We start from the raw sequence: 24,592 nt of genomic DNA on the forward strand, positions 1-24,592 counted from the left end.
ACAAAAAGAGGACACAAATAAATAAAATCAGAAATGAAAAAAGGGACTTTATAACTGATATCACAATTTACAAAGAAACATAAGAATCTACCACAAACAATTACACACCAACAAACTGGACATCCTAGAAGAAATGGATAAATATCTAGAAACATACAACCTACTGACTGAATGATGATGAAACAGAAAACCTGAACAAACTTATTACTAGTAAGGATATTTAATCAGTAATAAAAATCCTCCCAACAAATGAAAGTCCAGGATCAGATGGCTTCACTGGTGGATGCTACCAAACTTTCCAAGAAGAATCAATACCAATCCTTCTCAAATTCCTCCAGAAAACAGAAGAGGAGGGAACGCTTCCAAACTCATTTTATAAGGACAGCATTACCCTAATACCAAACAAAGATGCCACAAGAAAAGAAAATTATAAGCTAATATCCCTAATGAACATAGATGTAAAAATCCTCAACAAAATATTAGCAAAGCAAATTCAACAATACATTAAAATGATCATATACCATGATTAAGTGGGATTTATTCCAGGGATGCAAGGATGATTCAACATATGCAGATCAGTCAATATGACACACCAAATTAACAAAATGAAGGCTAAAAAAATCATAATCTCAACAGATGCAGAAAAAGCATTTAACAAAATTCAGTATCATTTTTGATAAAAACTTTCAACAAAGTGGGTATAGAGGGAATATACCTCAATATAATAAAGGTCATATATGATATGCCCACAGCTAACATCATACTCAGTGGTGAAAAGCTGAAAGCATTTCCTCTAAGATCAGGAACAAGACAAGGATGCCTACTCCTGCCACTCTTATTCGACATAGTATTGGAAGCAGTAGCCAGAGCAAGTAGGCAAGAAAAAGAAGTAAAAGTTATCCAAATTGGAAAGCAAAAAGTGAAACTCACTGTTTGGAGATGCCATGAAATTGTATATAGAAAACCCTACAGGCTCCATCAAAAAACTGTTAGAGATAATAACAAATGAACTCAGTAAAGTTTCAGGATACAAAATCAATTGCACCTATATATACTAACAATGAGAAATAAAGAAAATAATCTTATTTACAATTACATCAAAAAGAATAAAGTACCTAAGAATAGATCTAACCAAGGAGATGAAAGGCCTGTACACTGAAAACAATAAGACATTAATGGAAGAAACTGAAGATGCACATGAATGGAAGATAGTCCATGCTCATGGATTAGAGGAACCAATATTGTTAAACTGTCTGTATTATCCAAAGCAATCTACAGATTCAATGCAATCCCTATCAAAATTTTTCATTTTTCAAAGAAATAGTACAAATAGTCTTAAAATTTGTATGGAACCACGAAAACCCCGAATAGCCAAAGCAGTCTTGGGAAAGAACAGCAAAGTTGGAGGCTTCAAGTTCCCTGATTTCAAACCACAGTTGGCTCTCCATATCCATGGGTCCTACATGTGAGGATTCAACCAACTGCGGATTGAAAATATTTGAAAAAAAAATTCCAGGAAAGTCCAAACAGCACACTTGAATTGCTGCACACCAGCAATGCAATACATTTATGGTATATTTCCAATGCTTTAGATAGTGTTTACATGGTACTGGGTATTATACGTGATTGAGAGATCATTTAAAGTATATGGAAGGATGTGCACAGGTTATACACAAATACTACACCATTTTATACAAGGGACTTAAGCATCTGCAGATTTTGGTATCTGAGAGGGGTCCTGGAACCAATTCTCCGTGGATACCAAGGGACAACTGTATATTACAAAGCTACAGTAATTAAAACAATATGATAATGGCACAAAAACAGACACACAGATCAAAGGAACAGAACAGAGAGCCCAGAAATAAACCCATACATATATGGGCAATTATTTATGACAAAGGAGCCAAGAATATACCATGGGGAAAGACACTCTCTTCAATAAATGATGTTGGGAAAACTGGACAGCTACATGCAAAAGAATGAAAGAATGCAAAAGAATGAAATGCAAAAGAATGAAACTCAACCACTATCTTATACCATACCAAAAAATTAACTCAAAATGGATTAAAGACTTGAACTTAAGACTTTGAAATCATAAAACTCCTAGAAGAAAACATAGGTGGTGAGCCCCTTGACTTATGTTAAGGATGTCTTGGTGATGATTTTTTCAATCTGACACCAAAGCAAACGACACAAAAGCAAAAGTAAAAAGTAGGACTATATCATATTAAAAAGCTTTTGCACAGCAAAGGAAACCATCAACAAAGTAAGAAGGCACCCTAGTGAATGGGAGAAAATATTTGCAAATTGTATATATGATAAGGGGCTAACACCCAAAATGTATAAAGAACTTATATAACTCAACACTAAAAAAAAAAAAAAACAAAAACACCAAACAATCCTATTAAAAAATGGGCAGAAAACCTGAATAGACATTTTCCCAAAGAAGATACACAGACGGCCAACAGGCACATGAAAAGATGCTCAAAATCACTAATCATCAGGGAAATGCAAATCAAAACAATGAGATATCACTGTACACCTGTCAGGATGTATTATCAAAAAGACAAGAAATGAGAGGGTTGGAGAGGATGTGGTGAAAGGAAACTATGCATTGACAGAAATGTAAAATGGTGTAGCTACTATGGAAAACAGGATGGAGGTTCCTCAGAATATGAAAAACAGAGCCACCATGTGATCCAGCAATTCTATTTCTGGATATCTAAAGAAAACGAAAACACTAATTCGAAATGATACATGTACCCCCATGTTCACTGCAGCATTATTTACAATAACCAAGATACGGAAACAACCTACATGTCCACTGATGGATGAATGGATAAAGAAGATATGGCATATAAACAGAACATTATCCAGACATAAAAAGGAATAAAATCTTGCCATTTGTGACAACAAGGGTAGACCTTGAGGGCATTATGCTAAGTGAAATAGGTCAGACAGAGAAAGATAAATACTATATGATCTCTTGGTCTCTCGTGTAAGTGGAATCTAAAAAATTAAAAAAAGAAAGATTGGGAGTTTGAGATTAGCAGATGTAAACTATTATATACAGGATGGATAAACATACTAGAGCACAGGGAACTACGTTCAACATCCTGTGATAAACCATAATGGAAAAGAATATAAAAAAAAGAGTATGTATATGTATAACTGAATCACTTTGCTGTACAGCAGAAATTAACACAACACTCTAAATCAACTATACTTCAATAAAATAAAAAGAATTTTAAAATAAAAAAGAATTTTAAAAAAAGAATTTTAAAATTATAAAATAAAATTTTATAAAAGATACAAAGAACAGATTGCTGGTTGCCAGAGACGGGGGTGAGGGCTGGGAAAAATGGGTGAAGGGGGTCAACAAAGGGTTAAAAAAATGCAGAAACAGAAGGTTTCTATTACAATCCTGGGGACCAGGCATGGTGCTAGACAATTACATGAATTCTCATTTCCATCCTTTCTTTCACAGGTACTCTTTTACCCCCATTCTTACAGACGAGGAGGAAGGAGACCGGCCCCCAGCACCATGGCTAGATACTGTGTGACCCGTAGGAGAATGCATTCTCACCAGTACTGAGCTACGGGTGCTACACAAGCTGTTACGCGACTAACCAACCATGCAAAGTCCTGAAACGTCAGAGAACTTGACAAAACCTGCAGTATCAGCACGCCACATTTTGCCAGGCGCAAGGTCTGCAAAATGAGCCCCTGCCCCCAATGGAAATAACGCTCATAATAAATGACCTAGAGCCCTTTTTTGCCCCAGGTGGCACTCGGCCTGTTTATTCTATGTAAGAGCACAGACAACAAGAGGTATTCATCAAACGAACCCTAAAACCAAATCACACACGTGGCTTCACCTGGGTCCCAGAAGCTGTGATGAGCGTATCCACACACAAAATTAATCCACAGTCGATCTAAGAAAGAAATGGAAAATTTTATCTGAGCCAACCTGAGGATTATAACCCGGGAGACAGTCCTTCAGTAAAGCCCTGAGGACTGTTCCGCCTGATAGAGGTCAAAGCAAGGTTACATAAGTTTTTGGACAAAGGGTTACCCATCAAATGGTGTGTTACTGACAGCGTACACGACCCAGATCTACACGCACAAAGTGAGTAGTGGGTCAGGGGTCTTCGTGGCCCCTCGCAAGATGAAGAAAGAAGGTCATCTCCTAAGGAGTAGTGACCCTTGATGAGATGAAGGAGTGTTATCTCCTAAGGAGGTCTGGTTACTGCAGATGCCCAACCCACACTAAACGTGGGGGACGAGGACCAAACGGGCAAAGGAAGTTTTATGTTTAAATTTTTCTTCCCTTGCCATAAGATATGAATTTTACTTCATCAAGAGAAAGGAAAACTTACCACGCCAGCCTTCCCGAATCAAGGAGTGAGGATAAGAATACATTCTAGTTATGCTGTATGAATACAGGCTATTGACTCTGACTTGCAAATACATGGACCATCTCTAAGTACAAAAAACTTTTCTCCAAAAGAGGAAGATGCCCCCCATGAACCCCTTCCTCACATCAGTCACAGTGGGTCTCTGCCCACCTGACTACACCCTGATCCAGGACCCCGCCCATCTCCTCTCCAGCCCTCAAAGGAAAAAGCAACTCTTACAGTATTTGAGGGCTTCTAACTATACCTTAGTCCTTAAGTATGGATATAAGTTAAGCTGTAAATTAACACATGGGGAGGTAACACACTGCGTAAAACTCAGAACGAGGTCTGGGTGACTAACAGCAAAGACGAGGTTTTGCTTCACAGAAGGGGCAGCTGTCACTCGGAGATGGGACAGGGAGGTCGGTGGTTGGCAAACACCAACAGTCTCACGACCGTACACTTTTACAAGGGGTCTGTGTCTTAGGAGCTAGGGAAAGGTGGGGAATTCCTGCCAAAACCATTATTGTGGCTCAGAGAAGCAGCCAAACATCTCAAGCCAGTGAAATAGTAACTAACCAGAAACATGACGTCACAAACAGCCCGCTTAGTAATGACAGCACAGGGGTCCCTGTGCCACTCACTCTACTTCCATTCTTGCTTTCCTGTGAGGTTGAAGGTTTTCCCAAGTTACTAACTTACTGATTTTAAGCAAAACTGGTGGGTCCTGTCAAAAACCCTGCCACGGGTGTCCTGGCTGCCCACGGGGGCCCCCAGAACTCTCTCGATGCAGACTAGAAGCCAGAGGCCATGTGAGATACCTCATGGCCTTCTCTCCCGGAAGAGAACCCTTGGCCGGGTCACTGGTTCTCAGCAACACCCGGCCATCTGCACCCTGTCCTCCTCTATCCCCCCTCGGGAGGGACCAATGAGTCAGAGCGAGGCAGCACTTTCCTGATGACCTGGTCGCTCAGCCCACGTGACAGGAGAGCAGGGGTTCACTCCGGACGGAGCACGGCTGTGGACGTGACCCGACCCATCAAGTACCGAAGGCCCCGCCCCCCGGCTGGGCATCTACTGCGGCCGATCCCGCCGGGGCAGGCATGACATTGCATCGCGGCCCCTCTACCAGACGGCCGGGGAGGGGATGCTGGTAGCGTAACAAACGCGTGAGCAGCAGACGTAGGACAGGACAGGAGGGCCTGCTCGTCCTACCACCCGCTTGGTTTGTTCCCTGGGACCCTCCTCCCTCGAGAAAAGGAAAATGAATACAGACCAAACACCCACTAATACAACTAGTGGACTAATACAATGTCCACTTGTCAGCTGGGCCAGCACACAGCGCCCAGGTCAGCTTCAGGCTCTAGAGGGACCTGTCTGGGAAGCGAGAGGACGTCCGCCGTCTAAAGCACCCTGGACAAAATGCAGCACAGGGTGTCAGAGCAATCTGAGAAACAAACAGCACACTTCCAAACGGAATCGAATGTGTTCTGACTGTCCCCGGGGCACTCTGGCCAACCAGGACTCCACATGCTGGAAGCGAATCTTGGTCCCCCCTCCCTGGACCCTCCCCCATCACAGAAGGTGACTGCCCACACTGAGTCTCAGGGAGCCTCCAGGACCAGGCCCAATGCCAGCCACGGGCTGAATCCCTCCAGGAGACGAAGGGAGTCCAGTCACCCAGCTACACAAGGACCTCAAATGGAAAGGGCCGAGTAATGAAGCTGGCTGACAAGGCAGAGGCACCAGCTGATGAGAGCCCAGCGTGGAAGTCGGGGAGATGGGTTCAACATCCAGGCGCACTGGCCGGGCGACAACCCCTTACACCCCAAGCCTCAGCTTCCTCGTCTAGAGTGGGGAGCCAGTCCTCAGATACCGCCCCCGGTGGGGCACACAGGGCACCGCGGTTAGGAGAGCCAGGGTCTGTCAGCACAAAGCTCCCCGCTTGCTCCCGCGGCCCCCCAGCCCTACCCCCGCGTCTACCAGCCCCGCAGGCATGCACCGGGCACCGGGTGCTTCAGGGATCGGCCGCGGCGGGGCCACCCTCCCAGCAGAGCGCCGGCCCCGTACTCCCTGCCCCCAGTCAGCAGGGTGAGGACAGGCGTCGCTTCCCTGGACTTTCTCAACAGCCATCTCAGAACTTGGAAAGGGTTCTCACTGCCCTGGTGGACTAGGAAGAGGCCCCAGGGTTTCATATGATGTAACCCTGGGGTGGCTCTTCCTTGTTTCCACGTCCCTCTGGCGAGCAGAGGGCACGAGGCCAGGGGTGACTGGCAGCCCCCGGCCGAGACTCTGGAGTCAGAACGAGGAAAGCTGGGTCCCCAGCGCATCCCACCTGGGTTCCCACACAGCACCTGGCTCCTCAGAGGGCAGGTATGAGGCGGGGCGGGGCAGGGCAGAGCTTCCAGAAGCATGGTGAAGGGCCCCCCCACCCCCCCACCCCCGCTGACAGGTCAGGTGATGTTCCCTTGAGGCTATCTTCCTCGGAGCTTTGTGCAAAGCAAGTGGCCAGGACAAAGCAACAAGGACCTACTGTAGAGCACGGGGAACTCTACTCAGTATCTTGTAATAATCTGTAGTGGAAAAGAATCCGAAAAAGAATATATATATATATATATATATACACACACACACACATACATATATAAAAGCATGTGTAACTAGACCACTTTGCTGTACAACTGAAACGAACACAATATCGTAAATCAACTACACTGTAGTTTTTAAAAAAAGGGGCGTGGGAAGCACAGCACCTCAGATCCCAGGGCACAGCACACTCGTTTCTCCGTCGAAGGTCTGCTTGCCCCTGGGGGACTTCGGGGTCCCAACCTCAGCACGGGCTCCAAGAAGCTGTGCATCATGTCCTTCGTGTATGAAAAACCTTATTGTGACACGAGCCAAACACATAAATCGCCACTGCGACAAACTCTCTGATCCTGAGCAAATAACTGCACTCACTGTGCCTGTTTCCTCATCTATGATGTGAGGTCTTTGCACCACATGACCTCTGTACTTCTTTTCAGCCCCAAAGCCGATTCCATATATTACATACAAATGTTCTGCGGCTAATTTATCCCTAGAACCATGGTTGAAATAATATTATGGGGACTTCTGTGCTTCCAGCCAAGATAGAATACCAGGGATTGCACGTACCCTCTCCTCTTAAATTACCAAAAATTGAAGTGGTTTTCATACACTGGACACCAGGCAGCACAGGACAGCACTCGAGAGAGAGGGGAAGCAGATGTGGGGAGATCTCCCAGGGCAACCCCCTCTCGAGGGCTCCAGAGAGTTTCCAATCGGCAGTGCAAGGAAGGGGTCTCAGGCAGTGTCTGGGGGTCCTTGTAAGGAGGTGGAGTTCAAAGTTCAGGGAGGCCGGGGCAGAGAGGAGGTTGAGGCATGGAGGAGGGCCTTAGAGACATGCAGGGGGTGCCCTCGAGGCAGGGTGCAGGCACTCGAGGAAGCTACCAAGGCCAGGAAAGAACCACCAGAAAGAAGCAGGCAGCACCATCCCCAGAGCTCGCACAGGGCAGGATGAAGTCTGCATTCACAGCAGCCACACGGGGAACCTCCTTACACACGAGACGCTGAATCGAGTCCTCAGGAGGGTCTTGCCTTAATAGTGAGAGCAAATCAGGCCTAGACCTAAAGTTACTCTAGGCCCAGCTCACAAAGTTTAAACGCAGGCTTCAGAAGGAGCAAACTGTTTCCAAGAAGCCTAACTGTTCCTGTAACAAATCTCCCAAATATTTAAAGGAACACCCACACAAAAAAAAAAAAAAAAGCCAGCACTCAAGCATGTAAAATGCACGTCTGGTATCCAATCAAAAACTGCCAGGCATGAAACGAAAATCAGACCCATATTGATAAGAGAAATCAACCAAGAGAAACAGACCTAGAAATGTCAAAGACAATAAAACGAGAAGACAGGTGTGTTAAAACAACTGGGATAAATATATTCCATGTGGGCTTCCCTGGTGGCTCAGCGGTTAAAAATCTACCTGTCAATGCAGGCAACACAGGGTCGAGCCCTGGCCCTGGAAGATCCCACATGCCGCAGAGCAACTAAGCCCGCGCCCACGTGCCACAACTACTGAGCCCGCGCGCCACAACTACTGAAGCCAGTGCACCTAGAGCCCGTGCTCCACAACAAGAGAAGCCACCGCAACGAGAAGCCCGCACTGCAACGAAGAGTAGCCCCCGCTCGCTGCAACTAGAGAAAGCCTGTGCACAGCAACAAAGACCCAATGCAGCCAAAAAATAAATAAATTTATTTAAAAATATATATATGTATATATTCCACGTGTTCAGGAAGGGAAAGGAAAGCATGACCTGATAAGTAAAAAAAAAATGAAAGATATACAATGACCAAATTCAACCTCTGGAGAGGAAAAATACACCAATGGAATCAACAGCAGATCAGATGCTGCACCCCTTCCCCGCCCTCCCTCCATCCCGATGTCTGATCTCCAAGGACACACTGGGAAACTCCCTCCCACCGAGGGCTGGGGTGGTCTGGGGTAGCAGAGCCCCCATGAAGATTCAGCAATGGAAACCCAGAGATACTTCAGTGAAGGCCACTCAGCCACCCTTCAGCTCGGTGCCTACGCCAGACACAAGAAGAAGCCTCAAACCCTTCCTAATCCACACTCTAACCAGCCCCCAGCCCGGAGACCAGCCTCCTAACCCCACGTCCCCCCACACTCTCTGTGTGGCCACAGCAGCATGTGAACCCAGGCCGTGCCACAGCTCACCCTGAACCGCTGGCTTGGGGAGAAGCCAAGACGTGAGTCCTGCACATATCACACCCCAGGATGGGAGACAGAGGACAAGCCCAGGGACCCCAAGCCTGCACCCTCAATCCTCGCACTGTGGCCCTAGTTCAGTCCGAGAACTTGCTCCTTAAGAAGCAGGTTTCGTAGGGCTTCCCTGGTAGCGCAGTGGTTGAGAGTCTGCCTGCCGATGCAGGGGACACAGGTTCGTGGCCCGGTCCGGGAAGACCCCACATGCCACGGAGCGGCTGGGCCCATGAGCCATGGCCGCTGAGCCTGCGCATCCGGAGGCTGTGCTCCGCAACGGGAGAGGCCACAACAGTGAGAGGCCCGCGTACCGCAAAAAAAAAAAAAAAAAAAAAGAAGCAGGTTTCGTAAATGCATCAACCCCCACTTCACTGGGACCCCGAAACATAACACACCGACCCTGACGATCAGCCCTGGAAACCCTGAAAGCAGAAACTGCCTTTCACGGCTCTCGGTACAAGAGAGCTTTGCCAAACCAAAGAAAAGAAGCCTACAGTTAGCGATCAATGGCTTTAAGCTCATGGGGGACGAGAGAATCCTCCCCAGGGTGACACAGTGACCAGGCCAGCAATCGCAGTGCTTCAGAGGTGAGGGTGCCCCACCACTGGGTCACCTACGGATCAGAGAAATATAGCTGATCTTCAAAGAGACTCACCCATTCAACACAAACACACCAAGCTTCTAGTATAAGGCGGGCACGTTAGTGCTTACAGCAAAGATCCTGTCCTTTTGTCTGGAGAAAACAGACAGTAAGCACTAAACATACTATGCAATTTATTTATTTATAATTTAAGAGGGCGGGGCCATGGGATAATAAAAGGATAGCTTGCAGCAGGGTAAGCAGGAAAGGAAACTGCGATTTAAATAAAACTCGATGGAGGACCTCACTCTCTGAAAAGGGGCCTCGAGCAAAGACTGGAGGGCGGAAGGCCCAGGTGTCAAGGGCGATACGGACCAAGGACCTCTGCCCAGGTACTGGTGGCAGCCTGGGCAAAGTGCGTTCAATATCTTCATCTTGATCGTGACCATCCTTAACAACCACAGTAGATGCCGCTTTCCCTGTGAAATAAATGTCAGATGCAGCCTCTTACGTTTCCGTCATACTTTGGAAGTTTCTACCAATAATGACGTGTTTTTCCTATGAGCTTATGCTCCTTTTACCTTTTTTTTAAATTTATTATTTAAGCCCAGTCCCTTTCTCCTGAGCGGGCTCCGCGGCACCTGGAAGCAGCTGTCGGAGACAGCCTTCCCCTCCCCATCTCCAGCAGCCGGGGCGGGACTGAAAACCTTCACAGAACTTCCTACATCTCAGCAAGCCCAGGAGAACTCCCCAAAGGCTGAAGGCCAGAAAAAGAAATGTCAGATTTCCACCAGCTTTCCAGAAAAACTAAAGCACAGTGACAGAAATTTCAGTAAGATCTTTCCTTAAAGATTAATTAGAGGACAATCTCATAGATGTTGATAATAATGGTAGCCTTCAATTATAGGAACTTCAAACACTTTTCTTTTGACTTCTGCCTAGTTAATAAAAAAAATAATAATAATTTTTAAAGGACCAGTGGCCACATTCTCATGGTCTCCCTCGAACATGCATAAATATTTAGCGTGTTCTGGGGAAAATGCCAAAGTGAGTGTTTACTGTATAAGAAGATCGTTGCTGGGTTAATAACTGCAGGGGAGGCCCAGGGAGCAGAGGACACTTTGCCCAAAGAGGAAAAAGTAGCCAGGAACAATACAAGGACCCAGGCAGGCCACTGTGAGACGCAGTATGAGCTAAATACGGCACTGAATATTATGGAAACCTAGCTGCTACTATAAAGACCACACGCTTAAATAGGAAATTAGAGTCAAGAAGCTCGTGTTGAAATTACTCCATATGCTTTAATACAAGGAGTAATTTTCAGGTTCCTCCTTCTCCAAAAATGTACCATTTTTGAAAAACAGTTGCAACTGCAAAGTTTCCGTCCATCGAAACATTTTCTGCGTGATCACGACCTGCCCCTGTCCTCCAGCTGCCCGTCCAATGCACCTGCAGAAAGGATCCAGCTTATTCATCCCTTTGCAGCCGAGTGAAAAGGAAGTTCTCCAGCGCCCAGACCAGCCAAGAAAGTGCCACGCCACCCCATCACCTCCAAGACACATCCTGCTTCATCTCCAAATCTAACCAGTCGTTAAGAGGACCACCGTGTGCACGACGGGCCGTAATCAGATATTACAACATGGTGACAGGGCCCCGCCCGTGACCCCGTCTTCAGAGAGCACAGAGCTCACCCCAGAGGCTCTGCGCCTGCAGCCTTGGCCCCCCACACAAGCCGCCATCCACCAAACAGGCCCACAGACAGGAGACAAGCACGGCCTCTGATCTGCGGCCCCGGGAAGGATACCCCTGGGGAGACAGGGGGAGCAGGCTCTCCCCGCAACGGCCAGAGCGCACTTTCAAACCCAGAGCCGAAGGCACGGGCAAGCCCTGGGCTCCCCAGCTTCCAACAGGGCCATCCTGCTTCTGGGAAACGGGGCAGAGCCTCCACGTGGGCTGGGCACAGGTGAGACACAACTCAGGGTTGAGCGTGGAGGTCGCGTGGGCAGAAGGGGGCAGTGTGAGTGAGGACAGCACAGCAGGTGGCGTTCAGGTCTGTGACGGGCACACCACGACCCCCGTCCACCTCCCTTAGAAGGTCCAGCCACCTTTCCTGCAAAGAGGGAGCATTAACCTGAGACCCGGGGGCCCGCCTGGACATGTGCAGAAGGTAGGGTGCACAGGGGCCCCGACGGCCAGCGGCCAGACCAAGCAGGCCCGCCCAGGCCCCAAGGGATGACGCAGATGACAGCCAGAAGTCAGCTGACACCAGAAAGGGCAAGTGCAGGTCCGCAGGCCTTGTCACATGACAGCAATAAACACGAGTCAGGGGAGTGGCTGTCAACAGAAGCCAGGCTGTCAACAGAAGCCAGGACGCTAAGCAGCCCACCAGGAACCCAGGGCCCGAGTCACCATTCCACAAGCGGATCCTGCCCTCTCCCTGCCCCCGCTCTCACTCCGCTGGCCCCAAGCCCTGCCCCCGCTGCAGCAATGAAACCTTACTAGACAGAGCATTAATTAAGTCCGGCCCCTCCATCGACTGACCGGCCTGCCGGCCGGCATCACACACCTGCCCAGCCATGCACAGGAGAAGCCAAGAGACAGGATGGGGAGACGCGGCCCACGGGCCCCAGCCCGAGCTACCGGGTACCAGCCGCGTGACCTGGGAGTTACCAGCACCTGCAAGCCTTGGTCCCCCTAAAAGAACAGATGCCTAACCTACGCACGGGGCTTGCCCTGGTATCAGATGCAGAACAGAACACATAGAAGGTACTCAATAAATACAGCTCTGTGATACTTCAGAAGAAATCCAAGACCTCAAGCCCACACTCTTCCAAAAGTATTTAGTCAATACAAACAAAAGCATTCAGGATAGAGCAAGTCTGTCCCTCTCTCATAAGAAATGTATACTCTTAAAATCTTCATTTTTCACGGATTCTAAGACACTCCCCCATTTTAACAATTTTGAAATTTAAACACTTTCCAACCTATCCACATTTAAGGATTATACGTGATAATTTTTATTTTGAATGAAAAGTTGTCATTAAAATTGACCCTTTATCCCATGGCACTTTAGGATCAAGGAAATTCAGTGAGTGTAGAATCCCAGGACACAAACACCACGCTTCATCGCAAGGCTCTGAGGAGAGTGAGACCCGTGTGGTCCCGACAACGTGAACACTCACATCCTCCGCAGGTACAAACGTTAAGAAAAGCACACCTGCTACCCGGTAGGGGAAATGGCCTTGGTCTGCCTTGCTATTCTCATCTGAAAAGGGGAGAACATGAGGGGTGGTGGGAAGATTCCCACTTAGGAAAATCCAAGTGAAGTCCTCGGCATGCCAACCAGCACACAGTCAGCGGCTTGGTTTTCTCACCTGTAAAATGGGTATCACAGAGGTACGAAGGTCCCACCTCTGAGGGCTGGTGGAGGGTAAAATCAGAGAACCCAAGTCGAGGATCCAGAAGTGCTGAATCTTCTCCCCAATAGCCGACCTCCACTGAGTGGTGAGCGACGGGTTCCATCAGGAAACGACGCAGGGTCCCCGCGGTTCCCCCCCCCCGCCCCCCGCACCAAGCGCATGGCTGACACTGATGGTCTGTGTTTCCTCTGCTTGTCTGTCCCACCAGGGCTGGGAGTCTCCCAGGGCAGGGCTCCCTCCTCCTGCATCTTGATCCTAACGTGCAGCCATGGTCGGCTCATCATTCCCAGAACACGAAGGGAATGAACAAATCTGCCACGTGACTCCCAGTGTTGAAAGAAAAGGGCGTTCAACTGATTCCACAAGTGACAGAAAATGTAAACTCGTGTGCTGTTTCCTAACATGTCACTGACCATCCAGGATTCCAATAAATAAAACCAAATGACTAGAGTTTGTCACATCAGGGAGAAAATGTTTACCCAAACCAAGTCTCATCTATTTTTTTGTAATTTTAATTTTAATTATTTAGTTTTGGCTGCTCTGGCTCTTCGTTGCTGCGCGTGGGCTTTCTCTCGTTGCGGTGAGCAGGGGCTACTCTTCGTTGCGGTGCACGGGCTTCTCACTGCGGTGGCTTCCCTTGTTGTGGAGCATGGGCCCTAGGCACGTGGGCTTCAGCAGTTGTGGCACACAGGCTCAGTAGTTGTGGCTCGCAGGCTCTAGAGTGCAGGCTCAGTAGTTGTGGCGCACGGGCTTCGTTGCTCCGCGGAACATGGGATCCTCCCAAACCAGGGTTCAAACCTGTGCCCCCTGCATTGGCAGGTGGATTCTTAACCCCTGTGCCACCAGGGAAGCCCTCCTTTTGAAGTGAATTTTCTACAGTGATTTCAAAAACTTGAAAAGATTATAACCTTGAAGTGACAGAGGCATCACAAAAAAAACACTTACAAATTCTACTGCTAAATAAGAATCTAGACTCTGGGCTTCCCTGGTGGCGCAGTGGTTGAGAGTCCGCCTGCCGATGCAGGGGACATGGGTTCGTGCCCCGGTCTGGGGAGATCCCACATGCCGCGGAGCGTCTGGGCCCGTGAGCCATGGCCGCTGAGCCTGCGCGTCCGAAGCCTGTGCTCCGCAACGGGACAGGCCACAACAGTGAGAGGCCCGCGTACCACAAAAAAACAAAACAAAACAAAAAAAGAATCTACACTCTAACAAATCAGCAGCTCACGTCGTGTATCAAAATAACAGTTCCCATTTAATGAGGTTTGTTTATCCGCCAAGACAAGGCCAGGGGCTCTACATAAGTGACTTTCATTCTCACAGTGACACTGTGAGCAAGGCACGTACAGAGAACCTAAAAGGCGTCCAGTCACGAAGAGCGTATTGTCAACGCATTCATCAGCTACCAGCTTCACTGTGCAAAACATCTCTATTAAATAGTGGCTGTTACTAAGTTCAGAAATCATCTTGAACAATTTGCGAAACTGCTTTAGGTGAAGATCCTATCCACTGGAAGAGTCTCATAGAAGTAAGTGATGCCTCATGGTGAACAGACTTGTGGTTGCCAAGGGGAAGGGGGTGGGGGAGGGATGGATTGGGAGTTCGGGGTTAGCAAATGCAAACTGTTACATACAGAATGGATAAACACCAAGGTCCTACTGTACAGCACAGGGAAATCTATTCAATATCCTGTGATAAACCATCATGGGAAAGAATATGAAAAAGAAGAATGCCTATATATGTATAACTGAGTCACTTTGCTGTACAGCAGAGATTAACTCAACTTTGGAAGTCAAGTACACTTCAATGAAAAAAATAAATAAATAAGTGATGTCTCAACTGCTCTTGGCATCTGTCTCCTCCTACCATGACAACTGGGAGGAACTGTCCACAAATTTCTTGAAGAAAACGAAGTCCAATGAAAATGCCTCTTTGCCGAAGTATGGGTGAAGAAGATGAGAAATGGAGAAGCCATGGGACGACTCTTTGGCTAAAAAATAAATGAGAGTGACCAACTCTGGGAATGGAATTCGATTCCAGAGAATGATCCCAAGTCCAGACCATAAGGGATGAGAGCATCCAGCTCCTTCAGACGCTGCTGAAAGATGGAGGAGCCAGATGTGAACCCACCCGAAGACCCAAAGCTGTGTGTGATTGCCAATCAAGGTCTCACGGGTGAGCTGAGCCTTGTCCCTGCTGTCCCCACGATGAGGGAGGAGAGAGGCAGACACAAGGAGGCCCACTTGGGCCTCTGTCCACCCAGAAGACTCACTGCACTAACAGATGTCCTAAAGCAGGAGGTGGTCTGCAGAGGGCCAGCCGCTGCTCAACTCTGCTGGTGAGGCCCCAAAGCAGCCACAGATGGGATGTTAACTGAAGGAACATGGCTGTGTTCCAATAAAACTTTATTTACAAAAGCAGGCAGAGGCCGGATTTGGCCCACAGGCTGTGGCTTGCCAACCCCTGCCATGCAAAGGGAGGCTCCTGGCCTGAGGGCTCAGGAATGCACAACTGAAATGGGGCCAAGGAAGCAACCTGCAGAGACGTGGGACTGAGACAGAATTTATGAAATTATCGATGGGGATGCAGGGGAAGAGGGGCTATCGCAGGAAGGCTGCTGTTTCACCCTGTATTGGCAAATGGAGTTGCAGAAGGGCCGGATCACGAGGACAGTTTCCATGACGTTTGACTTCTAATTCAAGCGGATGCGTTTTCAAATCAGAAATCAGGAAAAAAAATTATAAAAGTAGAAATAAATATTTGGATTAAATATCTGAAGATGCGCCAGTGATCTTTTTTTTCCCCTCTATCAAATGTGGTTTTTATTCAACTGACAAGCACTTTTCTATAGCTGCACTTGTGGAACTTCACATGGCAAAAACAGGAGTTTTTGTCTGTAGACTTTTTTTTACCTTATTAAAAATGAGACTGGTCCTAAAAATATAGGTAGAAATAAATTTAAATTCACAAAAAACTGCATTCATGAGTCTGAAGATGAGGACGGGCCTGAGGCTGTTCTGAACCTTGACCCTTGACAGGAGATTCCAGGTGCCTAGATGGCATAGACCCAGGCTTAGTTTTCCGAGGTTGGCCTCGGGCCTGGGGAAGACAAGTGGCAAAGGCGCTGGAGCCAGCTAACTCACCCTTCAGAGGGAAGGAGGCTGGGCTGGGTGTTGCCACTTTCAAGGAATCCGTTTCCCGCGTTATCACATCCTCAGGAACTAAGCTCCCCTTGGTTCCTTCCACAAAGATACCCGTCAAATAGCGTGACACCCAGGATCGGCACCTGCAGCAGTCCTAACCCAGGGAGACCGCCCGAAGCATCTGGGACGAGCGAAGCCGCTTCGCGTGAGAGAAGAGCTGACGCTCGCTGAGTTTTCCTTTCTGGCGCTCCAGCTCCGGGATGCTAGAAGCTGTGATATCAACCTCTCCATCACTTCGACCCCTGAGGCCACGGACGGCAGCTGCAGTCTCCACCTCCTTTTCCTCCTCTTCCACACCACTGGTCTCCTCCAGGATCCGAGGAAGGCCACGCCTCCGCCCCCGGCCTTCCTCTGGCCCCAGAGCTCTACCTCAGGTCGCCCGGTTCGCTTGGTCAGAGCAGTTTTCAGTCTCCGGTGCGGGCCTTCAACAATCCACGTGTTTTTCCTGTAGCGGGACATACTGGCCAGACTCTTGTCAATCTCACCGATGCCGAGGGCGGAGCCACTGCACAAGGAAGGCCAGGACAGCAGCCTTCTCTTGGGGTGGCTAGGCCTGAAAAGGCTGGGTGCGCAGGCTGTCACCGAGGGCCGTCTCCTCTCCATAGGCCATGAGGGGCCGCGCAGGATCTCAGACCCGCTGTCTCTTGTCAGTGGGACCTCGGACACCTTCTCCCCCAAGATCTTTAAGGACTGACAGGAACCTTAACAACCTATCTCAAGTTTCAAACCTACAGGTTTGAATCTCAAACCTACATTCAAGCATCTCGTTTCTACATCACAGTTCAACACTTTACTCAAATGCCTGTACCTGAACTCATTTTTATTTTCTGTGTGTGTGTGTGTGTTTCTGAAGGATAGCGAATGCTATTTTATGTATAAAAGAGAAACAAAATGTACCTCATAATAGGTACATAACCAGAACCCTGGAGGATATGGCTAGGAAATAAAAATTTTCTGGACTTGAGAAAGATGACCCAGGGTCCAGGGCGGCCCGGTCACCGAGCCCACCCCCCCGTGTACTTGAGGGACCCAGTTCCGACAGGTCGAGTCAGATTCTGCAAGATGTGAGCCATGAAGAAACTTCTTGGTTCATAGCTTTGGGGATTTTAGAACTGCAGACAGTGGGCTGTAGGCCTCTATTTATAAATCCCCAAAGACCTCTCCTTCCTAAGTGACTGAAATCCAGACCCCTCCCTGGCTCTTTAGGCCAGGTGTGCCGGCCTCTGGCCCCTGAAAAGGCTCTGCCCCAGCCCGGCCCGGGTGCTGCCCCCCAGCTCTGGGCACTCCCTCCAGGGGGTTCTCCCTGACTTCCTGGCCTCTCTCTCTCCCACTGTCAGATTTTCTTTGCTTGAGAATCATGATCATTACTCACAATTATCTCATTTGCCAGTTTCCCCATGACCCTCTCCCCGACTAGGAGTCAGGAGCCCCAGGAAAGCAGCTTCTGCAGAAGAGCTGCCACCCAGCGCTCACACTGCAGGTGGCACCCGGCTGGTGTTCAATCAGCATCCAAGGAATTCAGGAGGAACTCCCTGGCGGTCCAGTGGTTAGGACTCTGTACTTTCACTGCTGAGGGCCCGGGTTCGATCCCTGGTCGGAGAACTAAGATCCCACAAGCTGCACCGCACAGCCAAAAAGAAAAAAAGCAAAACAAAACAAACAAACAACAAAAAAAACCCAGGAATTACAGGGAACGACTCTCGGTGGGCGATTGAGACCAGGCTGGCCCGGTGCCGGGTAACTTCCACACCCCTCTCCCAATCCCCGCGGCACCCTGACAACACCATGCACCCTTGTTCACCAGCAGGGGCACTGAGGCATCTCATGGTTTCCCCCAAGGCCAGAGAACCATGACAATATCACAGTTTAAAGGAACAGCCTAAGTCAAACAGTGAAGTAGTCCACCCCCCCTCCACCAGCCCCCCATCCCATGCCCCCCACCAACCTGCTGCCTCTGTCCCTGAAGCAGGAAGCAGGGTGATTAAATGCACAAAATCCTTCTGGTGCTTCTATGTCCAGAACAAACTCGACTGAGCAGCGACTCATTGACTGAACCCTAATCCAAGCCACAGCGATGAGTGAGCAGCTAGAATGAGAACATTATTTGTATGCTGACGATCTTACAAAGAAATTCTTCTCGCTAAAAACTTGGAGATGTATCTATTTGCTGTAACTGCAGATTACTCAAGACCGAACGCATTGTAAATCATCCCATGTTCTGAGAAATTCTGGAACTGTCGGCTGATTTTTCCAGGAACAGAGGGTGAGAGCTGCCAAGCCCGCCTGCTGGACTCTCGCAGGAGCGCAACAGTGCCTGCAAAGGCCGCGGCATGGCACGACGGAGCCCTTCCTCCCGGGGTGACAGGCTCCGCTGGCAGGGCCCACCGTGTGTCCGCGGCCTCCTGGCTCCTGGGAAGAGCCTTGGGCAACTGGGACGGCGACTACAAACACCTAACACGTCCGCGAAGCCAGGCACTGGCTACAGCTGGCACTCCTGCCATCCCTGCCCGGACCAGGGGAAATCTGAGATGCCAGTGGGTTGAGCTAAGAGGGCTTTGGGGTGGAACCTTCCCTACGTCCTATCTGGCCCTTACGGTTCACTCTGTGACCAGCAAAGAGGACGTTGCTCGGCTAACTTGCAGACACACTTCCCCGGGGAAGGTTTTCCCTGCAGTTCACTGATGCCATTTCCCTGGGAGCGCTGGTGCCAAGTGTGAGGCTGGCAGGCTGGGGTGACAGCCAGCCAAAGTTAAACGGTCAAGTGAGAGCTGAACCCATGACCACAGTGGCATCACGGCGTTTCAACCGACAGGGCGAGGCAACCACGGCCTCTTTAAGACCAGGGAATGATCACCCAGGAGGCAGAGGGCAGGATCCGGAGAACGCTCACCCACTGAACAGGCTGGGGGTCCCCAGCAAACTTCATGGCTCTGCGAAGGTTTCAGCCCCCTTGTCTCGCTTGAAACTGACTGTGGCTTTGTCTCAAATCCAGAAATCACAGTGAATGCTACGCCTAATCTCCAGTCTTTCTTCCAAGACCTCTTGCTCTCTGACACCAAAAAAATTAAAAAGATACCTCTCTGCAGCCCCTATGCTATGGGCAAATTATCATCACTGCAGCTAAGCACAGACTTCACAGACGAAGGGAGAGAAAAGCAAGCTCAGAGGAGTGCAAATATCACATCAAGGGACTTCAAAACGTACGACTCCTGCTGGAAAAACAGAGGCCGGGAGAAAGGTGGCACAAGTGCTTCACAGGCTGCAGGGCTGAGAAGGAGAAACCAAGATTCACTTGTCAAATCCAAAGACCTAAGGATCAAACGTATCTGTCTACACCATAAAGCAAAAGTTCAAACGAAAACCTGCCACAGGAGATAAAGGACACTTACAGATGAAACTCGTCCAGCAGCCCATGCAGAAGGGCTGGAGGTGAACCTGCGGTCCCACAAAGCCTGCCTGATGCTATCGGGGTGGGAAGGGCTCCACCTGTGACAGGCAGGTCACTGCTGGGCCGAGGATCTTCTCCTTCCTACTTCCTCGTCCCAGAAGCTCATGCCTCTGCTTGAAAACCCAACATTCGCCACCCTTCCCACTCACCATCTGGAGTTTCAGGGCCCTGCAGGAGACAACACAGGGCCCGCTTCATTGCAGGGAAGTGTGCACTACAATGCAAGTCTTGTAGAAAAGGATGCTGCGGTCACAGTGATGATGAGCTCTTCCAAGCAAAGCAAGGAAGGCCATGTGAAAGTGCCTGGTCTTTGCGCTAAAGGGCGCGTCCACAGCCCCACTCAGCACTTCCTCCTTGACCTGCTAGTGATGGGTGGTCAGGTTATGAGCTACATTTGTGCCCCGGCCCTGGGCCAGACCACTGCCAGAATCCGCTGCCACACTCACTCATACCTGGTAGTATGGATGGTGCAGAAAGGAGTCTGGGCCGCCCGCTAAAGCCATCGGTTCCTTCCTGCCGTCTTCAAATCGCGTGGACTGGGCCGCGGCACCTGGAACGAAGACAGACCGTGAGAAGCCCGGCCAGAGGGAAAGCCTGCCGCTCACCGGCGGCTCAGGGGCAACGCGCCTGCACAGGTGACGCCGGACGCCACTCGGATCTTGGGGGCGCCAGGGGGCTGGCACCAACTCCAGAAGCTCGAGCAGCCACCTGTGGTCACAGGGCCCGTGGGGCAGAGGCACTCAGAGGGGTGAGGGGGCGGCCATCCACAGTTATTAACACCCTGAAGACTTTCTGAGACTTTGGGCAACACAGACCGCCTGAGTCCAGAGAAGCACTGTGGGGTGGTGGGGCGTTGCCGGCGTCCTCTGAGCACCACCCGTGTAAATGCTGCCTCCACCAGCCACAGCCTAGAAGGAACCACTGTCAGTGGACATCGCGCCGCCACCTACAGAGTCCAGGCGCTCCCTGCAGGCGCCATGCTGGGAACAACACTCATGGGCGGGGCCTCTGGAATGGACCTTAAGACCCGCCCCCGACTCCCGGGAGGGCTGGAGCGACATCAGCTCCGTGAAGACGCACACTCGGCTCCTGCAAGGAGCCCCCGATGGGCAGGGAAGGGAGGTCCTGTCTTCCTCCTCAATCTCCTGGGGTACAACCACACACCTGATCTGTTCGAGGCAGTCAGTGAGAGTTTCGGAGCCGACCCCAACAAACCCCACCTCCCGCAAAATGCAGAGGACTGGGGCGGGGGTGGGCGGCACAGCACCCTGGTCCGGACTGGACACAAAAAACGCCACGCCTGACACTCACAGACAAGAGGCCACCTATGATGTGACCTTCTCCACGAGAAGAGCCCCCTTGTCTGACACACACACACACACACACACACACACACACACACACACACACACACACACACACACACACACACACACACACACACACACACACACACACCCATTCCTCTCTCTCAGAAATCACCGGAATTAAGAACATTTTCAGGAACGGTGGCAACAGCCATTAACATTCTCTGTCATAATCCACCCCAGAGGCATCCTGGACCCTCGGCCCTGAACAATTCATGACTCCTGACCATGTAAGGCTTTCTCCAGCCTCTGCACCCATAGGCTTTGTTCTCAACTCCATCAGCAGCTAAGTCCTGCTACCCTGTAGGAATGAGCTCAGGGATCACCTCCTCCAGGAAGCCCCCCTGAATTGCCCCTCACCAATCACCACCACCCACGATAGCTCAGTCAGTGTCCACTCTGGGCTCACACCCGTCCTTCCATCTGCCACACTGAGCTGCAGATGCCCCTTCTTGGTCTCACTCCCCACAGATGAACCCTGTGCTCCCTGGTAACAGAACTCTCTCCGTGGCAGCCCCCAGCCTCACTCTCAGGAAGCACCGGCGGAGAGACACTGCCTGGCTCTTCAGGGCCTGTGTCCACGCAGGCAGGGTTCACAAAGGGGGCTCAGGGGGCCCTCAGCATCACCCTGTCAGAGGGGAGAAAACCAGACAGCAACAAGGGCCACCTGCCACGTCCAGGGCTACCTGGAGGGACACCCTCCGCCCCTACGGGGACAGGTGGGCGTCCAGTGTCCCCTCCAAGGGGACAGCTCACCCCTGAGGCTGCGTTTCAGTGAACAGTAACCAGAGCCTCGATGATGCGTGAACCGGGAAACAGAGCTGAGAAGGTGTTTCCCAATCTTACCCTCCGGGGCCTGTAAAGGCTTATTTCCCTGAAGTAGCTTTACTATGAGAAAAATAAGAGAAATTGAGAAAACGGTTCACTTCTCTCAATGAAAGAATAGAAAACCCAGGAAAAATGGGACTGGAAGAAACACTACAGACAAGGACCTGCTCAGGACAAGACAAACCGATGCTGGTTCCAGCTGAACCAACACTGCAGGGAACTAAATCCACGGGAGAGAAATTCCAGAAGCACCACAAACAGCCCACAGAGAGGATGAGCTAAAGCACAATGGCACAATGTGACATGCAGGACGCAGAGGACAGACCGGGAAAGACCAGAAATCGGCACGGGACAGGGCTCCTCACATGTCAGATTTCTCCCTCAACTCACATCACAGGCTCAGTTTTCTAGAACTCAGAAATAAAAGACTCACAGAAGCTTCTCAGAGGAAAACTGAAAGACTTAGGTAGGGCATAAAATTGGGGATACTAATTCCACCAAACATGATTGCAAAAATAATCAAGGTCAGATCCAGTTATGGGCTGAACTGTGTCCCCTTCACCCCGCCCCAAACTCATATGTTGAAGCCCTAACCTCCAGGACCTCAGAATGTGGCCATATTTGAAGGTAGGGTCTTCAAAGCAGTAACCAAGGCAAAATGAGACATTACCATGGGTCCTGATCGAACGTAAGAGATGAGGACACAGACACACACAGAGGGACGACCACGTGAGGACCCGGGGAGAAGACGGCCATCCACACGCCCAGGAGAGAGGCCTCAGGAGGGACCAGCCCTGCCCACACCTTGACCTCAGACTTCTGGCCTCCAGAGCTATGGGAAAATAAATTTCCGTTGTTTAAGCCACCCAGTCTATGATATTTTATTATGGGGGTCCTAGAAAACTAATACAGATCCCAAATTATTAAAACACTACCAAACTGTCCTCACAGCTAAAAGGAGCAGAAGCATTTACTGTCACCCAGTTATGTCTTCTGCGAGGTCTCTGGGACTCTTTAAGTCACCCGCACAGAAACACAAGGACGGCCCGTGAGAGGCCGCTGGGCTGCAGAGACCTGGCAATGGTAACAAGATGGCGGAGGTGCTTTGTCCCCACGGCAGGACGGGTGAGGCTGGTGGCCTCCCTGCAGCCTCCGCAGGACCGGCAGCCCCCAGGCCTTCAGGCTCCTCTAGCCCTGAGGCCACGCGCCCCCGCGGCAGTTTAGTCTGCTGTGTCCGTCTGTCCACACTCTACCACCCAGCCCTTTAACCAGACACCAGTGGGGGGTTGCTCCGAAGGCATTCTGTAGAAGTGGAAACATCTGCAGACACGGGACTTAAAATGAGTCCCCTCCACGGTGGGGGTGGGCCTCGTGCCACCAGCTGGAGGCCTTAAGAGCAAAGATGGAGGTTTCCTGGAGAAGAAGGAATCTGGCCTCAAGGCTGTAGCAAACTCCTGCCCCACGGATCCCAGACTTGCCGGCCTCACCCTCACTGGAGCCGATTCCTTAAAATAAATCTCCGAATACACACACACATTAACACCCCAACCACTAGCTGTAAGAGCCCAGGATCACGCCATGATGCCCCGTAGGCCTCCCCACCGCAAACACACGGCCGCGTGGGTCTGACGACTCTATGGGCCACTGCCCGGCACCCGCCACGTCCTCGCCACCCCCCAGCCCTTTCAACAAACACGCCTCCTGCCTTCCACCCTCACTGTGGCCGCGCTTTCCTGGGGGTGCTGTTTTTCTCCCCTTCACCTCACTCCCAATGGCCTGGGGGAGGGGTCAGTGTGCTCCAGGCCCCTCCTTTCTGCACAGAGGACAGCCCCCCTGGCCCCTCAGGATCCTCTCTGTGCCCCTCCCATCAGGCTGTCCCACGTCCCCACCTCCCCTGCTGTCACTGCCCTGTCCCCCGCTCACCCGTGCATCCTGCTTGCCCTATCTCGCACGCCCTCAGGAACTCCTGGATGTAGGCGACGTATGGAGACGTACTGTTTATTTTCCCCTGGAAGCTGCAAATTTAATGGAGGTTAAGAGTGCCGAAAATATTTAAATGTGCCAGTTTTACCACCTAAATATCACCTTTGAAAGTACTGAGTCGGCCAATAAGTTCGTTCGGGTTTTTCTGCGGCTACGGAAAAACCCGAACGAACTTTTTGGCCGACCCAATATTTGCCAGATGTGGTTGCTTCCCAGCCAGAAAAATACATATCCCATAAGCCCTGTTGAGCAGGTTCTCTGGGAAAAGAAAACTACCGTTAGACACAGCAAAAGGTTTGGATTAATTGGCCTCTAATAAGATAGATCAAACCCAAAGCTAACATCACATTCAATGATGAGAGATGGAAAGCTTTTCCCTCCAAGATCACAAACAAGGAAGGTGAGGATGATCCTTTTGCCACTTCTACTGAACAAAGTGTAGGAAGTTCTGGCCAGAGGAGTCAAGCAAGAAAAAGAAATAAACTACATCTAAATGGGAAAAGAAGAACTAAAGTTATCTCTGTTCACAGATGACATGATCTTATCTGTAGAAAACCCTAAAATTTAC

At 50.0% G+C, this 24,592-nt stretch overlaps 1 protein-coding gene across 6 annotated transcripts in view; it reads right to left on the minus strand.

The window, feature by feature from the left end:
• The window catches only part of GRB10 (growth factor receptor bound protein 10), a 196,770-nt gene that overhangs the window by 111,370 nt on the left and 60,808 nt on the right, over nt 1-24,592 (minus strand). For 5 of the 6 annotated variants that reach the window (XM_060020099.1, XM_060020103.1, XM_060020100.1 and 2 more), the window contains one exon: nt 20,299-20,396. In XM_060020099.1, coding sequence (XP_059876082.1) covers nt 20,299-20,349 — 51 coding nt within the window. In that variant the 5' untranslated portion in view covers nt 20,350-20,396. Of the gene's footprint in view, nt 1-18,343; nt 18,535-20,298; nt 20,397-24,592 lie in introns of those variants that run through there. The other variant, XM_060020104.1, reaches the window with a different exon arrangement.

This window comes from Delphinus delphis, chromosome 9 (genome assembly GCF_949987515.2).
Source record: "Delphinus delphis chromosome 9, mDelDel1.2, whole genome shotgun sequence".
NCBI classification, from domain to species: Eukaryota; Metazoa; Chordata; class Mammalia; order Artiodactyla; family Delphinidae; genus Delphinus; species Delphinus delphis.